Source organism: Gavialis gangeticus, unplaced genomic scaffold, assembly GCF_001723915.1.
Source record: "Gavialis gangeticus isolate Ggan-Ray unplaced genomic scaffold, GavGan_comp1, whole genome shotgun sequence".
Taxonomy (NCBI): domain Eukaryota; kingdom Metazoa; phylum Chordata; order Crocodylia; family Gavialidae; genus Gavialis; species Gavialis gangeticus.
The window spans coordinates 52,817,450-52,828,566 of record NW_017729031.1 but is presented as its reverse complement, the minus strand read 5'-3'; the positions used below and the strand labels follow the sequence as shown (position 1 = coordinate 52,828,566).

Below are 11,117 nucleotides of genomic sequence, written 5' to 3'. Positions count from 1 at the left end.
GAGGGATGTGGACAGCATGGAGAGGGTCCAGAGGAGGGCCATCCGCATGATCAGGGGGCAGCAGGGCAGGCCCTACAAGGAGAGGCTATGGGACCTGAACCTGTTCAACCTCCACAAGAGCAGGCTGAGAGGGGATCTGGTGGCTGTCATGGGGGACCAGTGGGGAACAGGAGAGTCCCTGTTCCCCCAAGCACCACCAGGAGTAACTAGGAATAAGGGCCACAAGTTGACTGAGAGTAGGTTCAGACTAGGCATCAGGAAACACACATTCAGGGCGGCTAGGATCTGGAACCAACTTCCAAGGGAAGTGGTGCTCGCTCCTAACCTGGGGTCTTCAAAAGGAAGCTGGATAATCACCTAGCCAGGGTCGTTTGACCCCAGCATTCTTTCCTGCCCATGGCAGGATGTCCGACTTGATGATCTGCTCAGGTCCCTTCTGACCCTACGCTATGAAACCCAAGACAGAAGCCTGGCAATATACCTGAATCTGAAGTGGATGAATCATTAGTTTCATCAGCATCTCCTGATCTGGTAAAATAGAATCCAGATCTAATTCTTGGCATTTGACAGCCTACAAACAAAATAGATATATATTTTACTGAGAATATTAAAAAAACCCACATTTTCATATTTTAAAACAGACAATATCAAACCTTGTAAAAATTAGTCATAAGCTTACCTTACTCAAAAACATTGCAAAGTAGCGATGTAGTGGCAAATGAAAAGTAACTTGGTTGGGAGCTGGCTGCAAAGAAAACACAATGTATATGACCATTGTTTACAAAAAAAAAAATGCATACATCACACACTGCCTCTGTCACCGTCATTATACTTGAGCATATCCCCACCATTAATAGATTTTCCCACTAGGTAATTGTAGCACTCCCTTGCTAAAGGCTCATCTCCTCTTATCAAGACTGTTATAGTTGATGTCTCCTTGTAAGCCTTCAGAATGGTAGTCATACCCCAGACAAGTGGTTCTCAACCTTTTTTAGACTGGAAGCACGGCTCACTGGACCCATGGCAGCCCTCAGAAAATGCCAATTTTTAGTTTTCATTTTTTTTTAATACAGAAGAATAATAGAGCAATTCTTCTATTGCAAAGAACTCAAAAAGCACACAACAGGGCAGAATGCTTTTCAATACTGTGAATTCCTAGTTGATATTTCTCAGTTTATCTTATAAATCAAGTTTGCACACCTAACAGCACTAACATGGTGTGGCACCCTGCTGTACACCTGAAAGGATCTCAAGACACCCCAGGGTGCCAAGAGAATCACCACCCCAAATTTAAGTGAAGCAATCTGGGCCAATGCATCAAAACTACCCACCACACTAGTATTTCAAGTGAAACCTGGAGTACAGACTGCTTTTGCTTTGCATTATCACTGTTACAGCCTCTCTACCACACAGGAAAGCTTTTATGGATTCATGGCTTGAGTAAAAGTACATTTAAAATTGGTAGAGTTAAGTTCTTAAATCAGATATAACACCATAGTTATGAATTACAATGCCTTTAACAAGAGTTGTATTGTTTTTAACAAGATAAACTACTAATTAGTGTACTGATAATTTTCTCTCTTAAACAAAATATTTCACATTAAATTTTTGTGTTTCTACCTTTGTTTGGTTGCTTGCTTTTTTGTTTGGTTTTGGTTTTTGTTGCTGGGTTTTTATGGTAATCTTTATATATTTGTTAAGGATACATACCTCATCTACAAAGTTGATGGCATCAAACCAGTCTTGGAGTGCCTCAAGGCAGTACCTAACAACATTTCGTGTGTATTCTTGTGTCTCCTGCAATAAGAGAGATCATTGCACATTGTTCCACATAATTCAAAATAATTTTGAATATTGGTGCCATTAATACAATAGAGGACATAGCTCAATACAACGTGCAACAGTTTATTAAACAGATTTTTGCATTAGCCTCTGTTCATAACATTAAGACATGACAAAAACATGGAATCTTGTTCATCTTATTTAAAAATATGCAATACATATTTAATCTTAATAAATATATGTATAATCTTGTTCTTTTTATTTAAAAAACTCTCTTCCCATTATAGAAAATTAGTATATTTGAGTTATTTACTCCTGGTGGCTACAGTACCTTCATACTGAGACTTTCTCCAGATTACCAACTGGTAGGAGCTCTAGCATTAATATATCAAAATGTTTTTGCTCTTGCTTTATCTAGACCTGCTCTGAGCTGCCATGTTGGGATGTCCTTATTTATTACTTTATCCTGAAGCTTTATAATTTTCACTTTAATATTTCCAACAATTTATCTAACTGAAGTAAAATATGCTGGTCTTCAGCTTCTAGGACCCGTTTAAAGTCTTTTCCCCACCTCTTTTTTTCTATATAGATCAACTAAACATTTATCATCCTACAGCGTAAATAGCTAATCACAATCTTCAATTACAAATTTCAGTTCAGATATTTAAGCTTCTTGGCAATTCTTAGGATTGATACAATTTGGTCTTTGTGACTTAAGGTTGGTTACTATATTAATTTGGTTAAGCATAAAAATATGGAGCTGTACACACTAATGACTCTTCCATCCACAGATCCTAACAGGAATGACTAGCTAATAGACTTTTCTTTTTTTTTTTCCTACTGTCTCTAGAGTTTAGTAAACTTAATGTGTATGAAATACAGTGCAGCCAGCATCAGTGCAATGACAACTGGAAAGACTTGAGTAAATTTGTTCCTTGAGAATAAACATAAGTAGAAATACTCCATGTATAACAAACTCTCATACTGAAATGGTTTAAGTTAAATTGTTTTCTTCAGAACTAATGAACCAAAATTAAGATTATCATTCAAAAGGAGTGGAATAAGTAACATGTGAGAACAGAAAAAACAAGCAGAGTAACTTTCAGAAATATCACTTTATCAATTGCCTGATTAACATTGCTGCAATAAACTATTAATAACACATATCTTTAAGTGCACATTTCCATTCAGATGTTACTACCTAAATGACACTGCACCTACATACCTTATTTAAATACTGCCAAAAATTAATATTTTATTTTTCATCATAAAAAGGAGACAAAAGTACATGTGTGTTCATGCTACAATTATTCCTCTAAAATGAAGATTTCCACCTTTTGCAATTCAATATTGTTTGACCAGCAGTAACCTATTAATTGTGTTGTAATTAGGGGACTAACATAATAAAACAAGAACCTTCACCTCATGTTGTTAATAATCTAGATATCTAACTAGATATCTAACTACTTTGGCACCCTTCAGTTTCTTGTTCACAAACAAAGGAACAAAGAAAATTTGTTTTGTTTAGTTTAAGCTACTTGACATAAAAAAGCCTCAAACTACCACAAAATAAAGAAATCTAATTGCACAGCAACTCTACACAATAAGTATTCAAGAAATAAATCCCAAATTGTTAGGACAAGACATTTCAATCCTGCAGATACAGAGGATATAGCCTACTGAAAAATGTGTAGTGAGTGCTCCAGCTGAGTAACTTGGATTGAAAAAACCTTGGATAAAGAAAGCCAAAAACCACTATTATGCAAAAGCTCCTTGCCCGTTTGGTTCAAATATCTTTCTGATGAAGATCTGAAGTCATTTCCCTAGGCAAGCAATTGTCTAGAAAACAATGTAGAGAAGACGGGCATAATCATCCTCCATGGACTACTCTTCAAATAAAAATTAACTTTAACAAAACACTATATTGTTCATTGTATTTGAATCAACTCCAGAAAATGACACTGGAAGGATACACATCTAAGTATCTGTAAAAATCATTGAGACTACAAAAAGGAGAGCTAAAAAGGGGTTTTCTGACCAATAAAGAAAGAAATACATCAGTCTTACCCTAACTTTGCAATGAGATAAGAGTCCCCACATTGGCTGGGCACAGGCTTCCAGTTCAGCAGCAAACGCAGCATAGTAGGTCTGTGACTCAAACTCCACGTGCTCATTTAGTTCTCGTTTATTTAAATTCATACCTTGAATGATTTAAGCAAATTTATGCAACAGCAGATTTGACTATGGCTAAATAAAACAGTATTTTTTTTAATTATTCATATATGCCCACATTGTTAACCAGGGAAAGACCACCCATGCAGTAAATTACAAATGATATGATCAACTGTGCCATTAAATACCAACAAGATTAAGAATGAAGAATGAGCAGAAGCCTTGAGATTTGACTAGAAAGAAATCAGAATCATGGCTGAAGGACATGTTGAGCTAACTACTCTCCTGCCCACACTGTCTGAACTCCAAATAATCAAAGAGACTACAAAGTTTTGGATCTCTGTATAACAGTGGCCACTATGAAATCAGGCAGGATTTTTTTTCAAAGGGTCTAAACCACAGTGAATAGAAGGGAAAGCCTGAATGCACCAAACTGAATTTAGAATTTCACCAATTTTATCAAAATAAACATTTGTGCTGCTGGTACATCTTCTTGAGGGTTCATTGTATGTTGTACAACCCCCTCGTGTGTCCAATCCTAATAGACCAGAGAGCTATTGGAAAAAAATGTCCAGTGACTATCATTTTAATTTTTGGAAGTCTTTATCCACATTTCCAGAAATGCGTAATAGATTAATAATGAAAATACTAATAGAGTAAATATTTATACGCAATGATGTATGTTAAAGCAAAGATTACACAAAAAATTCAAAGATGGTACTACAGAAAGCGAGATTTAAAATTAGATATATTCCAAAAAACAGTTTATAATCACTAAATAGGAAAGCTAAAAGCCACGTACCTTGAAAGAATGATACAAAATTCATCCACGTTACTAACAGGCCATGATCTTCCAAGAATTTCTTAGCTACACTCTGGTGCGAAAGTATATTAATAAAATCACTAACAAGCGGCCAGTATGTATTATTCTTCAGTAGTGCTTCCCCACAGTTGACTACTACATGTAAACTGTTTTCTTCATCTAGGATTTAAAAAAAGATTTTAAAAATCCCACATAACATTGTATAAGACATGGCAATTGAAAATCAACAACTGTTAAAGCATGCAGTTTATGAAAGTAAAGACCAGTTCTTCATAGTAACTGCAGTTCTGCAAGGGGTTATCATCCATGTGAATGCCCTTCTTGAAGTCCCATATACTTGAGATCTGAATCTGAACAGCAGCAGGGGAAATGAGACAGATCTCATTCAAAAGAAAATAGGTAAATAAGACTATAACACACTACAGGAGATCCAGGTTCTAGATTCAGATTAGAGATCCAGGTTCAGATAAAGGACTTCAACCTCAGCCTCCTACATCTGAGATGAATGGCATAAGCACCTAGCTATTTGGAGCTGGGTCTCCAAGGCCAACCAACAGAGTTGTTTGGTCTGTCTTCAGAAACACACGCTTTCACCAGTTTGGTGTCCTACAAAATCTATTTCCTCCACAGCAACAAAAAATAATTATATGATTTCATTATGCTTAAATATGGTAAAGGCATTTCAGGCCTTTAAATTAGCCACTCATCTAAAAATGGATAAACATGAATGCCTTGTCTCCCAAGATATGCTGTCATCACAAGTAGGCACCTTGAGAAAATTCTTGGTGCTGTGAAGAGACCAAATGATAGCACTTCATATTAGTAACAACTATGTCTATTGTAAATTACAGATGCTTTATATGTGCCAGCTGAACTGTAATATATAACAGGCACATTAGCAGCTTCAGCCTGGAGAGAAGACATAATGGAGCATTGCCATCCTCATCTGAGAGGGCAGTCAGTCTTCCCAGGTAAGGTAAGATGAAAAACCCAATTTCCTTTTCAATATAGAAATATAAAAAATAAAGTCACTTCCCCTGCACTCTAGAGACAACTCTGAGGGCTCCTAGTAAACAAGAAAGCAATTTCTTCATTATTTCATTATCAAAAAAGCCCCCAAGCACAAAGGATGCAATGTTCATGGGAAACAACTTCCAGCACCAACTTCTGCTGGTTGTTATTCCAGTTGAATACTAACAGACAGAAAAAGAACATCCAAAGACACATGTAGTGATGTTTTTTGCCAGTTTAATGCAGCTCTTGGCCGTCATGTCAACGGCTGCCTGAAAGCAAGTGCAAAATGATAAGCAACTGAGAAAGATGATTTCCTCCTATAGCAGGCTGGCTTCTTCCTGAGAGCATAATCAGATAATTATGTTGATAGCTATGTCAGTACATGTGCTGCATGCACTCGACAAGAAAGGGAAATTAGAACAATTTAGAAAGCTTGTGATGTTACATGACTCTGAAAAAATATTCTGCTTAACAAATAAAATCTTAATTAGCCTATAGTATTTCTCATTCAAAAGTGCTATAGATACTCTGAGAGGAAACCCTGTGTTTTACATTGTATGAGTACTATAAAAAAAAAAAAAAAAAAAAACAGGATAAAATGCTAGGTAAAACTACTCTTGAACTTTCAGAATTGTCCGAGATGTAGCCGCCACAGTATGGAGCTACCTCCTGAACAATTCTAAAAATTCAATAAAATTTCTTGTAATAAGTTACTCATTTGAAATTCATCAAAACAAAATTTCAACTTACCTTGCAACTCGCTTTTAATAAGGCAACTTTCCATCATGTATAAAAGAACAGTGACCATAATATCCAGCAGCTGACATTCTTCTGTCACTTGACGTGCTAATTCTTCATTGCTGAATAACTGAACGCTGATATGCACAATTCTGTTTGACATTGTGTCCGATTCATGGCTTTTCTTCAGTGTTTTCATAATAAATGCATAATGCTGAACAAAAGTTTTAGTAAAAGCAATCTGCAAATCACAGAAATACAAAGAACTTTAGAATTGTAGTATTGTTGTATACTGCAATAGTTACATTTTCCTACTATAGTTCAATTCTCCGCTTATTGAAGCACAATTTCTTCCAACAGTACAATGTGTGATGGAAACATCACAATGGTCAAGACAAATCCATCTGATCTAATGCCTTGTCTCTGGCAGTCACCAGAGTCAGATACTTCTCTTCAGAAGAAAAGGTTTTATATGCCTCTAAATCAGGGGTCAGCAACATTTTTGGCTGGAGTGCCAAAAACACCCCAATCTCGAACCACACCTTCACTTGGCATGCCAGAGGCAGACAGTGGGAGAGCCACAAGGGGCCTAATCCTCGTTGCTGGTGGCAGATGCACACACGCTTCCAGGGGAAAAGGCTGTGGTTGCATTGCCCCAGCCCTTTCCCTACCATGCACTCAGGTGTGTATGCAGCCACTGCCACCACAGAATGAGTGCTGGGTCTCTGGACCACAGTGCAACTGTTTGCAGCCTGCCCATCACCTGCTGCAGCTGCCCAGAGCCCAAGTCAACTATAGCAGGCAGCTGGGAGTTTGCAAATAGCTGCACTGGGGTCCAGAACTCTAGCACTGGCTCTGTGGTGGTAGCAGTGGGATGTATAGGTCAGAGTGTACAGCAGGCAAGGGGTCACGGTTGAACTGTTCCCAGCTCTGGTGTTCCGAGGCATGCGTGCAGCTGCCACTGCCACAGAGCCTGGCCAGGGCTTCAAGGCTTGGTGCAGCTGTTTGCAGCGACCCGGCTAGGTTGTTTGCAGCCTCCCTGCTGCCTGCTGTGAGCAGCCCAGGCTCCATGGCCAGTGGGAGCTGCCTGGAGCCCAGGCCAGCTGTGGCAAGCTGAGCAAAATGGCCTTGCATGCCATGCTCTGGCATGCATGCTGGGGGTTGCCAACCCGTGCTCTAAATAGTTTTCCATGTCTCTGGATCCCAACTTTTTCATCTATGAGACATGGCAGACATTACATTTATGGCACAATTAATATGACCAGAAACAATCAGCTGATTATCTAAACCAGCCCAGAACAGCCCCAAGGTCCAGGAAATAGCTTCCCCTTGCCCAATCCCTGCGATCAGGCTAGGAGCAGCCCCACTGTCCTCAGTAGCATAACTGAAATCTGAGGAATTTTATGCACCATCCCAAAAATCGTACATCTTGCTATAAATATCTTTCACGTCAGGACCTGTGATTTTTGGGGTGGGGCATAAATTTCTTCTAATCCAAATCACACCATTATATTAATGTCTACCAGGGGCCTGTATATTTTTCCAAATAGGGTGATCAGCAGGGATCTTTGTTTTCCGTGATTTAAAAAAAAAAAAATCACAAATTCTCTGATAAAAAATTACAAATTCTCTGATAAAAATCCCAAAATCTGTGGTTAAAATTAAATGTCCCCCTACAGACCCGCTGGTATCCCTCACTTCCCCCGCAAGGCCCTCCAGCCCTGCTTCTGCCCCACAGCCCTGCTGGAGGGGGCCCAAGCTGCCAGGGCAATGGGGCCAGGGACCCAGGTCCACAGCCTCCTGCCCCTAATGGAAGGCAGCGGCTGCTACAGCAGGAGCACAAGCCAGCTCCCCCCTGCTGCCTGCCTGCTGCAGGCTTGGGCGGGGTCGGCTCCAAGTGGCAGCATGCAGTCCCGGGGGATAGTGGGGACACATTCCCCCCCAGATCTGTGTGGAGCATGGGGGCAAGGTGGGTGCACACAGAGGAAGTGTAGCCAGGGGCAGCACGGAGCTTGCAGCAGCAGGCAACTTTCATGCATGGCCCCACTGTACTCCAGAGGGCATGGGGGAGGGCAGCAGGGCGGGGAGTGCAGCATTTGGGACTCAGGGTTTGCAGCTGGTCAGGGCTGAGAGTTTCCCACCCTTTTTACAAACAGCTCTTGTAGGCTGGAACTCAGCCAGCCTGCAGAGCTCTTTGCAAAAGGGGGAAATCCGCGGGTTTCTCTTCTAAAAGGGAAAATCTGTGTTTTCTCTGATAAAAGTGGGAAATCCGTGGTTTTCTCTGTTTTCCCATGGGAAATGGAAAACCTGGATCCCTGGTGATCAGGAAACAGAAAAGCAATCAATGTATAAACAAACCAATGATTTATGCAATGACAGTATTAAAAGTTTAATACTGTATTCTGTTAGTTACACACCCTATTATACATGCTTTTGATTACTTCTGTGCACAAAAAAAAAGTTTGCACTGGACTATCTGCAAATTATATCAGCTTACACAGAACTCCAGCATATTATCTGATAACACTGAAGTTTACTTGGTGTGATGACTGCCCATCCATACTTTTACTGTGTTGTCCTTGGATTCTTTCAGTGCTTCCTTTAGCTTTTCCCATCTTAAACATTACTAGCTGCTTGCAGACATGGGGGGGATAAAAGTGGGGGGGGCACTTTATTTTAAACTCGGTGCACTCCCACGTCGAGCCCAGTGCATGCCCAGAAGAGGCACCTTGTTAGCTGCACCCAGGTTCCCCAACATCTGTATAGACTGGGCACTTCAGTGGGGATTTTTTGGTGCTTTTATCTAATAGCTGATTGAATTAGCTTTTAAAGTGACAAAAAGCCCCAAAGTGCCCGATCTATACAGACACTGCAGAGCTGGGTCAAAGTAACGTGCTGCTGCTTCCAGTAAAGCACATTTTGTTTCCACATCTCTCAGCGCCTACCGTGTCATCTAAAAGTTTTACCTCCTCATTAGTAAATTGCTTTTTTTCAGATCAATAATTAACATGCTAACAATGTAAGTTCTAGTATGACTCCTTGGGGCACATCATCTTAACCTTTCACCATACTGAAAACTGTTTACTTTTTTTTGGTCAGTTAACTAGGTTTTAAATAATTTCTAAATCCAAATTTATAAAGCTGTGGCTGTTCTGAACCACTCTCGAGTCAAAAAGGATGAGTTAATGCAAACTGTGTCAATAACTAGAGGAATTTTTCAATTCAAAATCTTAGCCAGCTGGCCTAAACCATCCCTTCTGGAAATGTTAAGTTTTTCTGGACTATACTTTAGACACTTTAAGCTATATTTAAGTAAACTGTGGTTTCGGGTCTGTGAAAGCAAATCACTATTTTAGCCACATTTCAGGCTCAGCACACATATACATTTCTATTACAGCCCTGAAGTACCTTATATTTATCAGAATCAATTTCCCACCATACTGTGACTCTTTAATATTGCTGCAAGACAGAAAGAGGCTTCAATTAACTTCCAAGAAGAACCTTAGAACAGGGGTAGGCAGTCTTTTCCAGCTGCAGGTTAGAATGACCCACCACAGGTGGGAGGCAGGTAGACGATAAGGATGCACTGCTAAAGATTTTCTTGGCCAATAATGAAAGCCAATGATTAACCAACTATATCAGCCAATGCCAATCCGATAACCGGTATTTAGTAATAGTGCAAAGCATTTTAAACTACTGACATAAATACACCAGTTTTTTGTTTGTTTGTGTTTAACACGCATACACGCCTCCTACCTGCTCCAGCCTTTAATGAGGAAAGTGGTGACCACCTTATTGACGCACACACCGCCCCATAGCCCATAGTTCCTACCCACAGCCCTGCTCCCTGTGCAGCCTGGGCGGGCAGCGTGGACTCTCATGCAGACAGTGGCACTGAGCAGATTTGGAGCCCCAGAGCACACTGCTGCCTCAGCACCAGCAGGCCCCACACAGCTGAGCCCCTGCAACTGCCAGGGAGAAGTCACTTTTGCAAAGATGCCCGGTGCCCAGGAGAGCACAATGTCCCTCACATGGAAGCTTACCCTGCCTGTGCGCAAGCCTGTCTCCACAGCAGCCCCGGCACTCAGGCCCCTGCTGCACAAGCAACCTTGCCACAGCAGCAGCAGGAAGAGCTGGTAAGGGTCCCTTTGTTGCTGAGTGCGATGCCCTGTGACCACTGCCTGGTGCCCCTCCCCCCCCCCCACTGCTTGCTAGGACCTGTAGTCTGCCACGGGCTCAGGCTGGCTGTGGGGTGGGAGGACTAGACCACACTCACCAGGGTGCTTCAGGCACACAGCCATAATTATTGGCTACAACAACCAAAACAAGCCAATAGTCATTTCTCTTTTTACTGGTGCTGATCTGATAGCCAACCAATATGTCGGTGCACCCCTAGCAGATGACACTGCCAACTCCACCAGAATTCACCGCCACAGTGGCGCACACGCTCATTCCCCACTGCCAAATGTCATCAAAGTCCCATATCATGGGTCCGATCAAATGGTTCTGCAAGCCAGATCTGGCTCACAGGCCATAGTTGCCAATCACAGTATCATAGTACTTAGGGTCGGAAGGGACCTAAACAGAT

General features: G+C 40.9%; 1 protein-coding gene across 1 annotated transcript in view; it reads right to left on the bottom strand.

The window, feature by feature from the left end:
* UBR3 (ubiquitin protein ligase E3 component n-recognin 3 (putative)) overlaps positions 1 to 11,117 on the bottom strand; it is a 354,426-nt gene that overhangs the window by 255,694 nt on the left and 87,615 nt on the right. Inside the window, exons 9-14 of the mRNA XM_019522846.1 lie at positions 6,542 to 6,770; positions 4,757 to 4,936; positions 3,850 to 3,983; positions 1,711 to 1,797; positions 680 to 745; positions 482 to 571 (exon numbers count right to left, since the gene is read on the bottom strand). Of these exons, the coding sequence (XP_019378391.1) occupies positions 482 to 571; positions 680 to 745; positions 1,711 to 1,797; positions 3,850 to 3,983; positions 4,757 to 4,936; positions 6,542 to 6,770 (786 nt within the window). The remainder of the gene's footprint in view (positions 1 to 481; positions 572 to 679; positions 746 to 1,710; positions 1,798 to 3,849; positions 3,984 to 4,756; positions 4,937 to 6,541; positions 6,771 to 11,117) is intronic.